This window comes from Monodelphis domestica, chromosome 4, assembly GCF_027887165.1.
Source record: "Monodelphis domestica isolate mMonDom1 chromosome 4, mMonDom1.pri, whole genome shotgun sequence".
Lineage (NCBI taxonomy): Eukaryota > Metazoa > Chordata > Mammalia > Didelphimorphia > Didelphidae > Monodelphis > Monodelphis domestica.
The window spans coordinates 232,399,939-232,420,285 of NC_077230.1; the positions used below are offsets into that span (position 1 = coordinate 232,399,939).

Consider the following 20,347-nt stretch of genomic DNA (forward strand, 5'->3'; position numbering starts at 1 on the left):
AAAAAATCCACTGATTACCACCTGTAAGAGACCCCAAGATAAGTTTTGCTAGCTCCCAAGTTAAGGAGAAAATACTAAAAGCAACTAGAAAAAATAATTTAAATACTATAGATCAACAGTCAGGATAACACAAGATTTAACAGCTTAAACATTAACAAGGGTCCCCAAACTATGGCCTGCAGGCTACATGTGGCCCCCTGAGGCCATTTATCTGGCCCCCACCATACTTCCAGAAGGAGCACCTGTTTCACTGGTGGTCAGTGAGAAGAGCACTGTATGTAGCAGCGCCGCAAAGCACAGTGTCGCTCACATACAGTACTACTTCTGGTGATATAATCTTTTGCGTGGTGCCTTGTTCTGAGAGTAACTGAAGAAGAACGAGGCTTCGTGCAAAGGATTATGTGGCTGAATAATGGAAGACATCAGCATGGTGAGTGGCAATCTGGGGGAGGGGATCCCACATCGTATATACTGCTGCCCTGTATAGTGGTAGCAGTGATGGGCCTGTGCAAGGTGTGACAGGCCCATCACAGCCAGTTCTATAGCCTCCACTTTCCCAGACAGCAGTATACAGATTTGTTCATAGTGTTTTTTATAGTCTGGCCTTCCAATGGTCTGAGGGACAGTGAACTGCTCCCCTGTGTAAAAAGTTTGGGGACCCCTGCATTAAAACAACAAAGGCCTTGGAAAATATTTCAGAGAGCAAGGGAGCTGGGTTTACAACCAAGAATAACCAACCTAATGAAACTGAGTATAATCATACAAGGGAAAAACCCCTGAATATTTAACATAATGAAATTTCATGTATTCTTAAAAAAAACCAACAACAAACCCTAATCTTATGTCTTAAAATTTATACCAGGTATTGGTTCTAAGGCAGATGAGTGGTAAGAGCTAGGTAATGGAGGTTGCCCAGGGTCACACAGCTAGGAAGTGTTGGAGGCCAGATTTGAACTTAAGACCTCTCATCTCTAGGCCTGGCTTTTTATCTACTTAGCCACCTAGTTGCCCCCACTTTCATATATTCTTGAAGAACTGGCTAGAAAATTTGATATATAAGAATCAGAAGAAACACAAGAAAGTAAACATAAAAGATCAATTACAAGGGATTCATAAATTCAAACTATTTGCCTCTAATATGGAAAAATATTATGTGTAACCATTAAAAATGACATCTTAACTTGGGTAGTTTGAAAGAGTATATATACACAGAAGGCTTGGGATTGAGTTGAATATACTGGAATGAGTTAAAAAAATAAAGCTAAAATTGTTGAGTTCTGTCTTTCCTTCTCTAAAAGTTAGGAGGGGGCCTGCTTATGTAAATAGTTGTCTTATCTGTACTGTCTTATCTGTGCTTTGTGTTAATCTATGTTGATAGAGGCTTCCAAAAAGGTTAAGTGTAGAATTTCTTATAAGAACTATATTTAAGATAATAGGGGAAAATACTTATACAAAAATATTCATAACTACACTCTTTGTGGTGACAAAAAATTGGAGAATGAGGGGGTGTCCATTGATTGGGGAACGGCTGAACAAATTTTGGTATCTGCTGGTGATGGAATACTATTGTGCTGAAAGGAATGATGAACTGGAGGAATTCCATGTGACCTGGAACGACAACCAGGAATTGATGCAGAGCAAAAGGAGCAGAACCAGAACATTGTACACAGAGACTGATACATTGTGCCACAATCAAACATAACAGACTTTTCTACTAGCAGCAATGTCTGGGCAATTTGGAAATTGTGATTGACCCCTGTGAAGAAGGGAAGGGACAAGAAACCACCATAAAAGGCCCTGAATTTCTGGGGCTGGGAAGGTCAGCTTCAAGAAGTAGGCCAGCTTTAAGAAGAAAGTCAGCTTCAAGAAGAAAGCCAGCCTCAGGAGTCATCTTCAGCTCCAGTCATCATTTTGACCTCCTTCTTGAAGGGAACTTAGGTGAGTGAATAGCTGGCTTTCCTTTCCCATCTTCTAGAGAGAGTTTAATTCTGGCTGAGGTCAACAAGTCTTGGCTGAGTCAAGTACCAGAGAAATATTTAAATAGTTAGGGCTAAATGTCTTTATCTTTCTGGATTTCTCTACTTTCACTCTTTCTACCTCTTTTGTAAATAAAAGCTATTAAAAAGTCATTTCAAATTTGAGCAATAATTGACTACCATATTATTGATAATTTTTATATATTTTAGTTAAACCTTTTAAATTTAATATCTACAAAAAAAAGACTAGATAAGAAACTCCAAATTTCCTTTTGATCCCTAAGGTGTACAGCCTCTCCTTTTGGCCTCTTTTGAAGATTTGTTAGTGGTGCTGATATGTCTGAAGCTTGGGGGAAAAGAATATGAAGCTACTTCTTTAAAAAGCCTCTAAAGCAGATCACAGAGATTTTGGGGGTTGATTATTGATAAAATGGAACTTTTTCCTTTCTTTTTGGAGTGTTAGTTTTTTTTAAGCTACTTTCATAAATTAAGACTTAAGAGGGCAGCTGGGTAACTTGGTGGATTGAGAGCCAGGCCTAGAAATGGGAGGTCCTAGGTTCAAATCTGTCCTCAGACACTTCCTTAGCTGTGTGACCCTGGGCAAGTCACTTAACCCCCATTGCCTAGTGCCTTACCACTCTTCTGCCTTGGAACCAATACACAGTATTGATTCTAAGAGAGAAGGTAAAGGTTTTAAAAAATAAATTAAGACTAAATGTTCATTATTGATAATATATCCAGATTTAACTTGATTCTAAAACTAAATCATACTGTGCTCTCATTTCTAGTGAAGTATGTTTTCTTATTGGGTTATAATTTTTTTGAATCAGAACTCAGCATAACTAATATTAATGATGATACAGACATTTGTTACTTGGCATTTTAAAAAATGATAATTGTAAGAAATGCATGGATTCAGAAGCCCAAGTTAAAATCCAGTCTGTGTAATTTTATCATCCTGTTTGGCACATAGCATAAGTGTTAAATATTGTTGTTATTATTATTTCTTTGACTGAATATGAACTCTGTATAAAGTAATGTAAATGATAACAATAAATAATAATAAGTATAAGCAATTCTGTGTAAGGTCTTTTGAAAATTTGGTAATGTAATAAATTTTATTTCCCATTTAAAATTTTTAATATTGTTTGTGGTAAGGGACAAATTGGTAGACTGTTGGAAAATATACTATTAGAAAAATAATTCTCTTTAATTATGAATTAAACTTTTAAAAGAAGATGAAAAGAAGTTGTTCATATATATTTGGAAAATTTTGATGTTATTTTTAAGCTCTGTTATTAATGTGTTGTACTAATATAAGACATTGTTCTGAATTTTAATTCTGAAACTGGTTCAACAATCTAATTTTGAAGCATTAGGTTTTATTTTAAAATTATTTGATTATTCTTTATGCAAATGATAAAATAATTTGATAAGGTTATTTATATTATTGATATAAAACTCATCAAATATCTAGTTGACTATATCTTTAAATGAGAAAGTTGAAGAGATCTGTTTAAATCTCCTTGTTTGCTTGAGATTCACAATAGTAATTAAAAATTCTTATCCCCTTCTTCATTATAACCACTCCTTAATTAGAGGAGCAGTTATTATCAGAGGAGGGAGGGTATTTGAGAATTTTTTCTCTAATGGAACGTTTCATTGTGAATTATGAAGTACTTTTTGGCAGTGGAATTATAATTTGGATCTGCGTATGTGTTTGTGTGTATGCGCATGTGTGTATATAGTCTGAGGATTTATCCCACTTGGCCAGTTTTTTATAGACTTTTGAGAAAGTTATCCTGTATTCACTATGTGGAATGTTAAAATGCAATCAATTCCTTGATTTCTTTAATAAAAATGATAATCTGATTTTACAATTATGCTTGCATGAAATTACTTTGAAATAGATTAATTTGGTATCATTTGGCTAAAGTAAATTTAGCACCTTATATATTAAACTGCTTAAAGATAGCAAGTGTGTTTGAAGGAAAACTATTAAATATTCATCCTGGCATGTGGCAAGATGATTATTAAAATGTCAAAGGAAATTTAGAAATATTTTCCCATTGAATTCTTATCACCTGGCTAAGCATAAGTTTCATGTTTTTAATGTGTCATATTGCATTTGAATTATTTTCTCTTGTATTCTATAATTTGAGAAGGGCTGTTAGCTCAAGTTACTTCCTCTTGTAATCTGAATATTGTTAGTTTATAAATGTATCTGTCATAAGGATATTTCTCTATGTTTTAAAATTGCTGTTTGATTGGGAATATTTTATTTTAAATTAAGGAAATATTAATGATGTTTAATTACTATTGGTAAATTCTTCTTAGACCTTTTCCTGTGATGTTTGTTAGATCTTCCTACTTAAGCTACATCATCCGATATTATTGGTCATTTCTGATAGTGTTGTGAAACTTGGAATATTGCAGTTTGAAAGACCTAGAATTTTTTTTCTCTCTGTTTCATAGGAGAACTTTATGAATTAATCTTGCATGAGAAATAAGTTTCATTTTGGATCTAGGGTATCATACAACTGGAACATAGTGAAGCTATATTTTTGAATTTATTATTCACTGTGAAAGTTTAGGTTGTAATTATTTATATGTAAAGATTATGACATGAAGAAAATAATGATAATCTGGCCCTAAAGTGTAAATGATGAGGATTTTGCTTTTATTTTTTTTTTAAACCCTTACCTTCTGTCTTAGATTCAGTACTGTGTATTGGCTCCAAGGCAGAAGAGTGGTAAGGGCTAGACAATGGGGGTCAAGTGACTTGCCCAGGGTCACACAGCTAAGGAAGTGTCTGAGGCCAGATTTGAACCTAGGACCTCCCATCTCTAGGTCTGGTTCTCAATCCACTGAGCTACCCAGCTGCCCCCAAGGATTTTGCTTTTGAGGAAAAGTTTTTGAGTTTTAATCTGCTGCTATTCTAAGTTCTGATTTTAGATATAAGAGTCTAATACCTCCCTGTCCTCCTCTCCCTCAGTAAGGTCACTACTTCTTCATTAAGGGGAAATGCCATAAACTACTACATTCCTCAGAATGGTCCTGGGAAACTTGAGAGAATGACTTTGAGAAGGAAAAGATAGGATTCTCTTAATTCACTTTCTCTATTATTGTACTTCCTTTTTGAACAAGAATGTTTCCCACCTGGTTAAATCTTGAGTCTGGCTTGGCATCATTGAAATGAAAGTGGGACTTTCTATGGAACTTAACTGTGACTCCTTCCTAAAGTCAAACAAAGCTAAGGGTACTTTAACCTGGCAGTCACATGTTGAGTCCTTCTGTGCCCTTAGGCTTAAGCCTGAAATATCAGTTTTGATTCGGTTTTCTAATCATCTCCATGATTTTTCCCTATATAGCAGCTCTCTATAATTAGGGCAAGTGATTAATGGAATGTATGTACATAATATTAAATTCTTATGTAATAGATTAAAGCTGAAAATACCTAATCTACCAGTTTGTAACATCAAAGCTATTCAACCTGAAATTGTAATGCTTTGAATACCCCTGAGCACTACCTAAATAGATGAATATTTGGCCCTGTTATCTGTCATTAATTATTTATAGTCCTTCTTATTATATTATTATATTTATATATATATATTATAGTGGCATAGGAATAGTTAGACATTTAGGCAATGATTTGTAATCAGTATAAAACCAGGATATAATACCATTGTTTAATTAGATTACATCAGAAACATGTTCCATTTTGTGTTAAAAGAATTTTGTGCAATTATCTTTGAGAAAAGTGATTCAAGGTCTATCTTTTATTATCTTTAAGAGACATCTAATTCTACTTAAAACTTATTATTTGTTATAAAACCAATACTTTTGTATAGCATATGCTCTGTAATTCAAGCAGATTATACAAGGATTAGGAAGAAGATCTAAAAACATCACTCTATGTGAGTGTAATATCTAGGTTAACAGTTAGAAACTTAATATATTTTGCTTGGATAATTTATTTGTACAATGTAGAATAATTTGCCTAGATTCTCACAGGTCCTATCCTGTGAATTTCAAAACTATTCCACCCCAATCAGACCATTCTTTAGAAGATGTGATTTAGTTATTTCCTGATCAGTAACAATGGAGATACTTGGAATAACAGAATCAGGTCTTGGAAACTCTACATTCTCCACCCTACTCAGTTTGACAAGATTTTTGAGGTCTACAACAAAAACAAGATCTAATTTGTCTGAGGAGATGGCCTTCAACAGTCATGTGCAAAAAAAAGGACAGACCTCTGGGCTGTCCTAAGTCAAGCTAGGTCATCATTGGTACAGATGAGATGCAGAAAGATGATGTAAAAACGTCCATATAAGGATGTCACTTCCTGCCTCATGTCTCTTTCCCTGGAGAGACGACTCTGGCTGGCAGTGTGCTAAGCATAACATCTTGGAGTGTTGGATGGTGAGTTTGCCCTGGAGCTGATTTCAGGTTTGGGCATCTTAGCTAAGCCTCTTTGGAGGTCAAGCTGATTCTTTCCTCCTTCACACTTAAAACCCTTACTTTCTAGATCTCCTATTTTCCTGCCTGGTATTAGCCCCTTCTTTCCTCCTTCTTCTTAAAATCTTCTCTACTATATCAATTAAACCACCATAAAATTTGGCAACTGACTTGGGTATTTAATTATTTGGTATTTCCTTTGGTGACCACTTAAATTTAGATTTTTTTTCAGTCTCAACCATAATTTCACCCTTTACAATCCCAAGTCTATTGTTATAATAAAAGAGTAAAACATCTTTTGGATAAATTTATTCATGTAGCCTTCAAGCTTAGGTATAGAAGCCACAAATTTGCAAAACATGTTGTCATCTATCACTCATGTAAAAGATAAGATTGTTAGCAAAATCTCATCCTCCTGAGAACATTTAACTTTGAGAAGATGAAATTAAATAATGAATAATTGAATAAATAGTAATAGTGAGAAATAATAATAGATAATAAAAAGATCAGATAATTATATATGCACATATAAAATATAAGTGTTTCTAAGGCATTGATCATGTGCTAATACTAAGTTGTATAAATCAGATATATATCAAAAATTTTAAACTAGAGAAACTAATTCTAAAGGTTAGATTCTCATAGATTCTTTTGAATTTCCTTTCAATCTGTTATTGGTAGTTTCCAAGCAACTACCTTATTTAGGTAGAGGTAGAGAGAATCAAGAAGTTTAGGAGATGTACTTTCTCTAATGCAGAGGTTCATAATTGGATATGTTATATTAATTAGATCAGAATCCTAAGGTTTAAGTTAGCTCACACTATCTGACCTAACTATTGGCAATGGAAAAATTTAGTAACTATTAAATTGTATTAAGATCTATTTTTCAAGCAATTTTAGGGAAAGATGAAATCTGTGACTTGGTCTGGGAAAAGCAGATCTGTTGGAGAAGCTTCTCTGAGAACCAGCATGATTCCAGAAAACATGAGAAGAGGAAGGTGGCAGCAATAGAAGATGTCCCTAGAAGTCAGACATCTGCATCATGAGACTTTTAGTCCTTGTGTATGATGGATTAGACAGCAGGGGTTGCATCACCTATCTCTTTCAGGTTTCTCCCATGTGCTGTTATTTTATTTTGTTTGTGATACCCTTGTGTCAGGAGAGCAATATCTAATTGCTACTATCAATGTGTCTGTCAATCATTTTTGACATTATATTAAGAAACACCTGGGCATTATAGTTAGACCTTCTAGGTAATGTATAGTACTTTCAAATTCATATGTATTCTGGCAAATTAATCCTAAAATTTTTAAGGATCATGTTTGGGGTGACTTATTAGGGAAACTGAGGTTCAATTTCCCCAAGAATCAGAGGGGGCAGATAGCGAAAATTTATTTTTATATACTGTGCTATTCTATGTCAGGGTTCTGGATTAGGGAACATCCAGTCAGTTTCTGAACTTTTAAATTCTTTTTGTTCTAAGGAACTCCAAGGAATACTTTTCCCAATAAAATCTTATTAATAGATAAAGTTCTTCCTGTTAGGTAGGGGACATCTATGGAGGTGGGACTCATTTCCTGTCATTATGTGCTGTCATAGACAAGACAATTCAGTGGAGTTCTATGTATAGCTCTCTTTTCCTTCCTGTCAGCGACTTTGGTGGAGTGGAGAGTTTCTGAGCAGGTAGAGAACTTAGTCATGTAAGGTTCTGTTTTGTCAGATAATAAACTTTATAAAAATAATACTTGAAGAATTGGACATTAATTTAACTCTTAAACACTCATTGTCTAAGTTACTGGCTATGAATTTCCATCTGCTCCATTTCTCACCATTTGTTCTCCATTTTCTTTCTTTCTGCCATATCTCTCCCTCAAATGTCAAATTTTATTTGACCAATATCTCTTCAGTACACATTGCTTCCTAAAAATTCTCCTTTATTCTCTGCCCTTGCCCTCCTACTTCCAAATTGGCTCACCTTTTCATAGGTCACTCCTTTATATCTTCCCCCTTATTAATTATTATTCTATCCACCTTTCCCTAGAGCCCCTTTTTTATCCCCCAATTGTGCCTTCCTACTTCTTTATTCCTTTATTCTCTCACCTTACCCTACTCCCACCTCTTGATATGTACTCCCCTCTAGGTATCCTTCCTTTACCTCCCTTACCTCTTGTCCTTTCTCTTAACCCATCCTTCCTTCTCTTATTCCCTCAGTCCCCACTTCCCCCTCCCATCCCAACTGCATTCCCTTCTGTTTCTTAATTTCCTGTTAAGAAAATTTTAACCTTTCTAATTGTATATGCTGTTCTCTCTTTATCCCAGGTCTGGTGAGAGTTGGGTTCTAGTACTCCCAACCCTCTACCTCCTCATCCCTTTCTCCATGACAGTTCCTCCACTTATTCCTCCTCTTCCATATGAGCTAGCCGTTCTACCCTTCCTCTTCCTATTCTATTCCACTACCATTTCAGCTTATTCCATTACATTCCCTTAACCTTGAATATTTCATCCATACACACACTTTCAAAATACTCAGGCAATAATGCCATTCCCAGGGGTCATAGATGACATCTTCTTATACCAGAATAAAACAATTTGACTTTTTGGGTTTCTCATGATTAGTCTTTCATGACATTTATATGTTTCTTATAGATCAAATTTTCTGCTGAGGTCTGTTTTTATTTTTTCAGGAATAGTTGAAACTCCTTTATTCATTAAATATCCTTTCATAATTATACTCAAATCTTTGCTGGATATGTTATTCTTGGTTGTAAGCCCAGTTCTTTTGCTCTTCAAAATGTTGTGTTCTATGTCCTATGTTTTTTTAAAAACATTGCAGCTGCTAAGTCTTGTGTTATTTTAACTATAGTTCCTAGTATTTAAATAGTTCCCCCCCCCCCTTATTGCTTGTAGTATTTTCTCTATAATGTGGAGGCTGTGGAACTTAGCAATGATGTTCTTGTGCATTGACATTTTTAGGTATCTTTAAGGTAGCAATTGGTAGATTTCTTCAATTTTTATTATATAAACTTTTCCTATAATTTCCAGGCATGTTTCCTTGATGATTTCTTGAAGTATGGTGTCTATATTTTTTTTGATGATAACTTTCTGAGAATACAACTAATTCAAAGATTGAGGCTTAGAAGCAGCAGAAGTTCAGACCTCTGAAAACCTTTCCTTACTGATCACAAACTTACTACTCCTAGGAGATTGAAAATCAAACCTAACAACAAGACAGAGCCAAGGAACACTCCTGCTGGACTTAATCCAAAAGGTATGCCCCCCAAAAGCCGGAATCTGAGAACACTCGGGTTTAAGGGGAAGGCAGAAGGAAGGTCCCAGGACCCCTTCCCCCATACACCTAGAGTACTAAGCCTCCAGCAGCAGCAGGAACCTCTGGATGGGCAAAGGCACTGGACTGGAGGGTGTACCTTGTGGGCAGGGCTGTGTCAGGCTCAGAGCATTGAACACAGGTGGTGGGGAAGGAGCTGGAGAGGGAGCACAGAGCTGGCAACCTGGACAGAGCTATGAAGACCCTCCATATTGCTCTAGCCTTCCAGGAGATTTTGACCTCAGGGCATAATTCAGCCCAACCCAACTGAATTTAATCCCATCAAAAGTCTTCAGAGGTCAGGGAAGCCCAAACTCCAACAACCCTCCCTCATAGACTTCTGGACTTTAATTTAATTCAATCAAAAGTCCCCAGAGGACAGGGAAGCTCAAACTAAAACACCCCTCCCTCACAGACTTCAGGGAAAGACCTTCTGTCAAAGCTCCAAGAGGGGAGACTAACAGAAACCTCCCAAAACAAAAAATGAGAGGAGCAAGAGCACAGACAAATTATGGGGAGCAAAGAAGAGGTAAATATGAGCAAACAACAGAAAAAGAAGAAAGAAATTACAATAGACAGCTTCTGTATGGTAACAAACAAAGAGTGAACAAAACAGAGGGGAAGGGATCAGCAAAGGAAAAATCAGAAATCCCAGTGAATTGGATACAGGCTTTGGAAGAACTCAAAATGCAATTCAAAACACAATTAAGAGAGGCTGAAGAAAATTGGGAAAATAACTTAAAAACTAAGATAAGTCATCTGGAAACAGAAAATAGTGTCTTGAAAGTAAAAATCAACCAGCTTGAAAATGAAGGAAAGGAGATGAAAGATGACCTCCAAAGAAAATCAGACCAGAAGGAGAAGGATGACCAAAAATCCAGGGACAAAATCCAGTTTTTAAGAACCAGAATACAACTAGAATTAAATGATCTCACAAGACAGCAGGACACTATAAAACCAAACCAAAAGAATGAAAAAATTGAGGAAAATATGAACCATCTCATTCACAAAACAGAAGATTTAGAAAATTGTTCGAGGAGAGACAATTTAAGAATCATTGGTCTACCAGAAGGCCATGACAAAAGTAAAAGCCTGGACATAATATTACAGGAAATTATTCAAGAACACTGCCCTGATATTCTAGAACAAGAGGGAAAAGTGGAGATTGAAAGAATCCACAGATCACATCTCGTATTTAATCTGCAACTGACAACACCCAGGAATATTATAGCCAAATTCAAGAACTATCAGACCAAAGAAAAAATATTACAAGCTGCCAAGAAAAAGTCATTCAGATACCATGGAACCACAGTGAGGATAACACAGGATCTGGCTGCATCTACACTGAAGGACCAAAAGGCATGGAATATGATAGTCCAGAAAGCAAGGGAACTAGGTCTACAACCAAGAATCAATTATCCAGCAAAATTGACTATATTCTTACAGGGGAAAGTATGGTCATTCAAATAATAGAAGAATTCCAAGAATTTGTAAAGAAAAGACCAGACCTGAACAGAAAATTTGATGTCCAACCATAGAACTCAAGAGAACCATAAAAAGGTAATTTAAATAGAGGCAAAAAAGAAAAACAAAGCAAAACAAAATAAAAAACCCTTTTTTAAAAGAGACTCAATAAGTTAAACTGATATGTATTCCTATAAGAAAAGAGGTCATTGGTAACTCTTAAAAACTGCTGTTATCACCTGGACAGCTAGAAGAATTACACTTAGAGGGAACAGTGACATACTGTATAGGATGAAATAACAAGACATAAATATGTATATAGATATATGTATGCATAAATACATATACATGTATATATATACACAAACACACATATATATGTATATAGGTATATATATACCCACAACTAGAGCTAAAAAAGGTTAATACTAAAAGAAATGGGAAAAGAAACAAAAAGGGGTAAATTTTTATGTCACAAAGAAGCTCATGGTGGGGGGAGGGAGAACATCAATACACTGGAAGGGTAAAGAGGTTGGAGACAGGAAATACTCAACTCTTACATGCATTGAAATTGACCCAAAGAGGGAAGAACAATTCAATCCATTGGGGTAGTGAATAGATTTGCGCCCTTTAGGGGAGTAGAAGGATAACAAACAGACTGGTGGGGAGGGAAGCAGTATAAGAGAGGGAGAAGGTGGGGGGTAGTATTAAAAAGACTGCAAAGAAAATAAGGGAGGAGAATAAGAAGGGAGGGAGGTAGAAAGGGAAGTAAAATAAGGGTGGGAACTAGGGGGACTGACTATAAACAAACATTGGTATAGAAGGAAATAGTGAAAGAAGAAAAGGCAGGACTAGGAGTAGAAATAAAAATGATGGGAAATACACAGCTGGTAATCATAACTCTGAAAGTGAATGGAATGAACTCACCCATAAAATGCAAGCGAATAGCAGAGTGGATTAGAATCCAAAACCCTATCATATGCTGTCTGTAAGAAACACACATGAGGAAGGTAGATATGCATAGGGTGAAAGTATGAGGATGGAGCCAAATCTATTGGGCATCAACTGATAAAAAGAAGGCAGGAGTCGCAATCAAGATATCAGACAAAGCCAAAGTAAAAATAAATCTTGTTAAAAGAGGTAGGGAAGGTAATTTCATCCTGATAAAAGGCAGAATAGACAATGAGGAAATATCAGTACTCAACATGTATGCACCAAATGGCATAGCATCCAAATTTCTAAAGGAGAAACTAGTGGAGTTCAAGGATGAAATAGATAGAAAAAGTATACTAGTGGGAGACCTGAACCTTCCTCTATCCAGAATAGATAAATTAAGCCAAAAAATAAATAAGACAAAGGTAAGAGAAGTGAATGAAATCTTAGAAAAATTAGAGTTAGTAGATATGTGGAGAAAAATATATAGGGACAAAAAAGAATATACCTTCTTTTCAGCAGCACATGGTACATTCACAAAGATTGACCATGTATTAGGGCATAAAATCATTGCAAACAAGTGCAAAAGAGCAGAAATAATAAATGCAACTTTCTCAGATCACAATGCAATGAAAATAATAATTAGTAAGGATACATGGAGAGGTAAATAAACAATTAATTAGAGATTAAACAATACAATTTTCCAAAACTAGTTAGTCAAAGAATAAATCATAGAAACAATTAACTTCATTGAAGAAAATGACAATGATGAGACATCCTTTCAAAACCTAAGGGATGCAGCCAAAGCAGTACCCAGGGTGAAATTTCTATCCTTGAGTTCATATATTAACAAATTAGGGAGAGCAGAGGTCAATGAATTGGGCATGTAAATTAAAAAAAACTAGAAAGTGAACAAATTAAAAATACTCAGATGAAGACTAAATTAGAAATCCTAAAAATCAAAGGAGAAATTAATAAAATTGAAAGTCAAAGAACTATTGATTTGATAAAGAAGACTAGAAGCTGATACTTTGAAAAAACAAATAAAATAGACAAAGTACTGCTGTCTAATTAAAAAAAGGAAAGAAGAAAACCAAATTGACAGCATCCAAGATGAAAAGGGAAACCTTATGTGGCAACAAATATGGCAATCTTGGTGATATGAATGGTGATATGGAATTGATTACTTACAAAAATATAAATTGCCTAGACTAACAGAGGAAGAAATAGATTACCTAAACAACCTCATATCGGAAAAAGAAATTGAACAAGCCATCAAAGAACTCCCTAAGAAAAAATCCCCAGGTCCAGATGGATTCTGTGGGGAGTACCAACTCCTTGATACTCCTATAGATAAGGGATTCTGACCATTAGTAGGAGGCACTGGGGGCTACAGCATCGCTAGAAAAGGGGGGAGCATACCAGGCATGTTAGCATCTGGGAAGTATGATTTATGTATTGATATTGTATTATCAGACACATGGTCAGACCTCTTGATGTTCATTGTATAGAAAGGGACAGTCTGAAGCTCTAGCATAGGCTGGGCCTTGGCGGCCACGCTGCCTTGGCTTGGAGTACATTCATTTGCAAAGCACAGATTGGATTAATCTCTACCTCTTTGATCTTGTCATTGTCAATTCAACCAATGTTAAGACCTATGTCATATTATGTATTCGCTGATCTCCTCCCAATCCACATTCCTAAAACCTTCAAAAAATACTGGGGAACTACCCTGAAACTCACTCTTACTAGCTCTCTTACTTTTACTCTTACTTTCCCTCTCTTCCTCCTCATCTCTTCCTCTCTCTCTCTCTTCCCCTCCTCTCCTCTTACCCTCTTGCTTCACTGTATCTCTTTCCTAGCAATGTGGTCGCCCCCAGTGCCTCCTACTAATGCTCAGACTCCCTTGTCTATAGGAGTATCAAGGAGTTGGTACTCCCCACCTATTCTTTTATTCCTCTTATTTCCTCGGAGTTTGCTTTACTCCCCATGTGTTTGAACCTGCTGTCTTTGAGTTTGTATTATTTTCCCATTTCCTTAGTATCCCTTCTCCATCTCAGATTATTACCCACAGATAAATAATATAGGACTCCCGCGGGGGTTGTTATAACTGGTGCCCAACATGTGGCAGCAGGCCGGATCTCTATAAATTCACAAGTGAATTCTATCATAGGTTCAAAGAACAACCAACCCCAATATTATACAAACTATTTGACAGAATAAGCAAAGAAAGAGTTCTACCAAATTCCTTTTATGACACAAATATGATACTGATCCCAAAGCCAGGCAGGTCAAAAACAGAGAAAGAAAACTATAGACCAATCTCCCTAATGAATATAGATGCAAAAATCTTAAATGGGGTACTAGCAAAAGACTCCAGCAAGTCATCACAAGGGTTATTCACTATGACTAGGTAGGATTCATACCAGGAATGCAAGGATGGTTCAATATTAGGAAAACTATCCACATAATTGACCATATTAACAAGCAAACTGGCAAAAATCACATGAATATCTCAATAGTTGCAGAAAAAGCCTATGATAAAATACAACACCCATTCCTATTGAAAACACTAGAAAGTATAGGAAAAGAAGGGCCTTTCCTAAAAATAATAAACAGTGCATATCTAAAACCATCAGCAAACATTATCTGCAATGGGGATAAACTAGAAGCCTTCCCAATAAGATCAGGAGTGAAACAAGGATGCCCATTATCACCTCTATTATTTAACATTGTACTAGAAACAGTAGCAGTAGCAAGTAGAGAAGAAAAAGAAATTGAAGGTATTAACATTGGCAATGAGGAGACCAAGCTATTACTCTTCGCGGATGATATGATGGTCTACTTAAAGAATCCTAGAGAATCAACCAAAAAGCTAGTTGAAATAATCAACAACTTTAGCAAAGTCGCAGGATACAAAATAAACCCTCATAAGTCATCAGCATTTCTATATATCTCCAACTCACTTCAGCAGCAAGAATTAAAAAGAGAAATTCCTTTTAAAATCACCCTAGACAATATAAAATACTTAGGAATCTATCTCCCGAGACAAACACAGGAACTATATGAACACAACTACAAAACACTTTCCACACAATTAAAACTAGATCTAAACAATTGGTGAAACATTGATTGCTCATGGGTAGAATGAGATAATAAAAATGACAATCCTGCCCAAATTAATTTACTTATTTAGTACCATACCCATTGAACTACCAAAAAACTTCTTTACAGAATTAGAAAAAAACATAACAAAGTTCATTTGGAAGAACAAAAGATCAAGGATATCCAGGGAAATCATGAAAAAAAAATGCAAAGGAAGGAGGATTTGCAGTCCCAGATCTCAAACTATACCATAAATAAAGCAGTGGTCATCAAAATAATTTGGTACTGGCTAAGAGACAGAAAGGAGGATCAGTGGAATAGACTAGGGGTAAATGACCTCAGCAAGACAGTCTATGATAAGCCCAAAGATCCCAGTTTTGGGGACCAAAACCCACTATTTGATTAAAACTGCTGGGAAAATTGGAAGACAGTATGGGAGAGATTAGGTTTGGATCAACATATCACACCCTACACCAAGATAAATTCAGAATGGGTGAATGACCTGAATATAAAGAAGGAAACTATAAGCAGATTAGGCAAACACAGAATAGTATACTCGTCAGATCTTCGGGAAAGGAAAGACTTTAAAACCAAGCAAGAGCTAGAAAAAAAATCACAAAATGTAAAATCAATAATTTTGATTATGTCGAATTAAAAAGTTTTTGTACAAACAAAACTAATGCATCCAAAATTAGAAGGGAAGCAACAAATTGGGAAGCAATCTTCATTACAAAAACCTCTGACAAAGGTCTAATTACTCAAATTTATAAAGAACTAAACCAATTGTACAAAAAATCAAGCCATTCTCCAATTGATAAATGGGTAAGGGACATGAATAGGCAATTTTCAGTTGAAGAAATCAAGACTATTAATAAACACATGAAAAAGTGTTCTAAATCTCTCATAATCAGAGAAATTAAAATCAAAACAACTCTGAGGTATCACCTTACACCTAGCAGATTGGCTAACATGACAGCAAAGGAAAGTAATGAATGCTGGAGGGGATGTGGCAAAGTTGGGACATTAATTCATTGCTGGTGGCGTTGTGAATTGATCCAACCATTCTGGAGGGCAATTTGGAACTATGCCCAAAGGGCGCTAAAAGACTCTCTGCCCTTTGATCCAGTCATAGCACTGCTGGGTTTGTACCCCAAAGAGATAATGAGGAAAAAGACATGTACAAGAATATTCATAGCTGTGCTTTTTGTGGTGGCCAAAAATTGGAAAATGAGGGGATGCCCTTCAATTGGGGAATGGCTGAACACATTGTGGTATATGTTGGTGATAGAATACTATTGTGCTCAAAGGAATAATAAAGTGGAGGAATTCCATGGGGATTGGAACAACCTCTAGGAATTGATGCAGAGTGAGAGGAGCAGAACCAGGAAAACATTGTACACAGAGACTGATAACACTGTGGTACAATCAAATGTAAATGACTTCTCCATTAATGGCAATGCATGTAATCCTGAACAACTTGAGGTATCTATGAGAAAAACCACTATCCACATTCAGAGGAAACACTATGGGAGTAAAAACACCGAAGAAAAAAAATTGCTTGAATACATGGGTCGAAGGGATATGTTTGGGGATGTAGATTCTAAATGAACATCCTGGTGCAAACAATAACATGGAAATAGGTTCTGATCAAGGACACAAGTAATACCCAATGAAATTGCTTGTCAGCTGTGGGAAAGGTGGGTGGAGGGGAGGGAGGGAAATAAAGTGAGTATTGTAACCAAAAAAAATTTTAAAAAAGAAAAAAAAGAATATAACTAATTCTTATATTGTCTCACCTTGATCTATTTTCCAGGAAAGTTGTTTTTGCGATAAGATTGTTTTATATTCTTTTATTATTTCATTCTTTTAATTTTGCTTTATTATTTCTTGTTGTCTCAGGAAATCATTAGCTTCTCCTTGTCCAATTCTCATTCTTAATACAATATTTTCTTCTGTAAGTTTTTGGATCTCTTTTTCTATTTGGGTGATCTTTCATAGCTTTCTTGATTTCATTGCATTGCTCTTATTTAAAATTTTTTTCCTCTATCTCTCTTATTTGATTTTTGCATTATTTTTAAAGCTTTCTCAAAAGCTCTTTTTTTAGTTTGTGGCCATTTATTGTATTCCTTTGCTGTTTTGGATGTAGGTGTTTTTACTTCACTATCCTCTGAATTTGAGTCAAGATTTCCTCTGTCTACATAATAGCTATCATTAGTAGGGTTCTTTCTCTTTTGAAACTAATTTAAATTAATTAATTTAAATTTTAGCAGCCAGGCCAATAGACTTAATAATAGGCTTTCCCCTGGGGTCCTAGTATTTCTATTGTATTGATATATATTATCTCAGGTTTCAGGATTGTGTGTGTGTGTGTGTGTGTGTGTGTGTGTGTGTGTGTGTTTTCCTGTGTCCTATTTAGTTATTGGAGTTTTTATAGTCTGAATTCAGGCATACTCCCAGTCACGTGCTCAAGTCCCAGTCTGTGTTCAGGTGTTCACATCAGAGCTTGTGGGAAGTTCAGCCACTATAACTCCAAGCAGTTAGTCTGCCTCCCACTGTGGCAGCAAGAAGGGACTCCACTTTCCTGGGAGTGACCAGAGCTGACAGGACCTTAGACCCTTAGCAAACACACCTGTAGTGTGATCTCCTTCTACAACTGCAACTCTGGGTAGAGCAGGTGTCCAGTCCATGTTCCTTGGGCCTCCAAAGTTCCTTGTTTGTTAACAATGAAGCTTGAATTCTTGCTTCTAGGGCTTGGTGCCCAATGACTCTGAGGTGTTCACTCCTTCAGTTCTCAGTTGTGGTCTATCTGGGTCCCTGGAACTGAGCCTACAACAGACTCAGCTGCTCCCAGTGCCCTCTGCCTGGGGATTCAGATTCCAGTGGCGAAATTCTTGGTGGACTGTTGGGGATTCAGACTCCTCTGGCTCAGCAAACAAGGTGAAATTGCTGATCCTGTACTCTGGGGCTGCCTTTGGATTCCTTCTGTTTCCTATGGTTCTACTCCCAGGGTCGATAGTGCCGGAACTGAGGCTAGGGTAATAATAAATCTTTCCCCCTAGTTGTACCTGGCTGTTTAGTTTCACTCTCAAATCCTATCTGTTTTTGCATCTTTAGGGTTGATTTTAGGGAGTTATTTTTGATTGTTCATGGGGTTTTTTGGGAGGGTAAGAAAGCTTCACACTCTACTCTGCCATCTTCTCACAAGGTATCCCAGGAAATATATTGGGTTAGAGTCTTAATGGATATCTTCTTTTTGAATAATTCACCAATAAGAGATGTCTTGGGAAGCCCAAGAGAGGGACTGAATAATAAACTCCCACATTGTATTTATAGACCACTGTGAAAGTACTTCCTCATCTTTGGTCATTGAGAGGATCACTGACATTAATTTATTGGTTAAATATCAGCCTATTCAATAAATTGATATTTTTTCCCAAAAATCTGTCTCTCAAATATAATTTTAAACCCTTACCTTCTTTCTTAGAATACACACTATGTATTCATTCCAAGGCCCAAGAGTGGTAAGGGTTAAGTTGACTTGCCCAGGGACACCCAGAGAGGAAATATTTGAGGCCAGATTTGAACCTAGGATCTCCCATCTTTAGGCTTGGCTCTTAATCCACTGAGCCACCTAGCTTCCCCCATAGAACATTTTTAATTGTTTTATTTATATTTATATATATATATATATATATTTAATTGTAACAATTACATATACACATTTTGGTCAAATGACATGTTAGGGTGGGGAGGAGAAAGACGGAGGGAGATACCTGGGAATGCTAATGTAACAAACAAATGAATAAATAAATTTAAAAGAAAAAGTGAAAAATAATGTTCAACAACAAAAAAGAAAAAGCTGGATGGCCTTTTTTTGGGAATAATATAGTGGGGATTTTTGGTTAGGTATGACTTCTGACATCCTTCCCCAATCTGAGATACTGTGATTCTGCTAATTGGTGTGAGATCAAAGTTTCAGATTTTTTTTTCTTTGAGATCTTAGAATGCTGAAGAGGCTTTTACTTGTAGGTCTACCTAAGATAATCAATGACTAGAACTGTTCAAGGAAAATGAAAGATTTATGGAGTTTAGTAAGGATCATGAGGCAGTTAGAAAATGTGTAATTTTCTACCATCATGGATGATGAATGAAGACCAACTACCTTCAGGTAAGATGGCACATTACCCAGCTTATGTGGATGGGTGAATAGCATATTAAAAAAAAACAAAAACAAACTACCAGTAATGCGATTCCACAACCTCCCAGGACTGAATAATCTGATTGGACAGGTCAGGCCTTCCTGTGATCTAGATTAAATTCCTCTTAATTTAGCTGTACAAAAGCCCTGCCATAGATATCCACTGCCTGACTCTTTGAAGATTCCTCTCACTTACCTTGAGAAATCCCACACTTGGAGTTCCTGGTCTATGACTGTGATATGACTGACAGGCAACTGTTGCTCTGGGTCAATCTTCACAGGTTGGAAAATTGGCTTCATGCTGGAACTGGAAGAAGCCATGTGTTAGGTGGAACAGGAACATAGAGAGTGATAATGGGGACCTAGTCCTCCCTCTCCCAATTGGCATATGTAGGGTCTGAATGATGTGGAGTGGGGTAGGGAACAGGAGGCACTCTCTGAGTCTTCATCCTGGTATGGATTTAGCAGAGCCACATTCTAGCCACTGTCACTGTTCCTTGGGCAGGAAGGGATGGAGGTAATGGCCTTAGGTTTTTGCATTTTGCTCTGGTTAATATGCAACTAAGGTGGTGGCATGTGCCTTCCCTATAAAAAATAATAACCAGGAGAAGTCCTAACATTTTCTACCTTGAACAGCACCTAGCACACCTAGCAAACACTCAAGAAATGTTTATTTATCTTGAAGTGCTAGAGATGCTTTTCTTTAAGAACATCCTAATCCTTCTATCACATGATAGGGTTTGTTTATGTTTACAATGTCTTTTCCCAACTCTCAACTCCATTTCCATTCTCAGCTGCATCTAGGTCCTCACTCACTCATTCCATGTAGCATACCAGGCATGTTCGCATCTGGGAAGTATGATTTCTGTATTGATATTGTAT

At 36.3% G+C, this 20,347-nt stretch overlaps 1 protein-coding gene across 1 annotated transcript in view; it reads right to left on the minus strand.

The window, feature by feature from the left end:
• LOC107648909 (transmembrane protease serine 4-like) overlaps positions 1 to 19,801 on the minus strand; it is a 37,984-nt gene extending 18,183 nt beyond the window's left edge. The window contains exon 1 of the mRNA XM_016433215.2: positions 19,662 to 19,801. Coding sequence (XP_016288701.2) covers positions 19,662 to 19,786 — 125 coding nt within the window. The 5' untranslated portion in view covers positions 19,787 to 19,801. The remainder of the gene's footprint in view (positions 1 to 19,661) is intronic.
• Between the last annotated feature and the right edge of the window lie 546 nt (positions 19,802 to 20,347).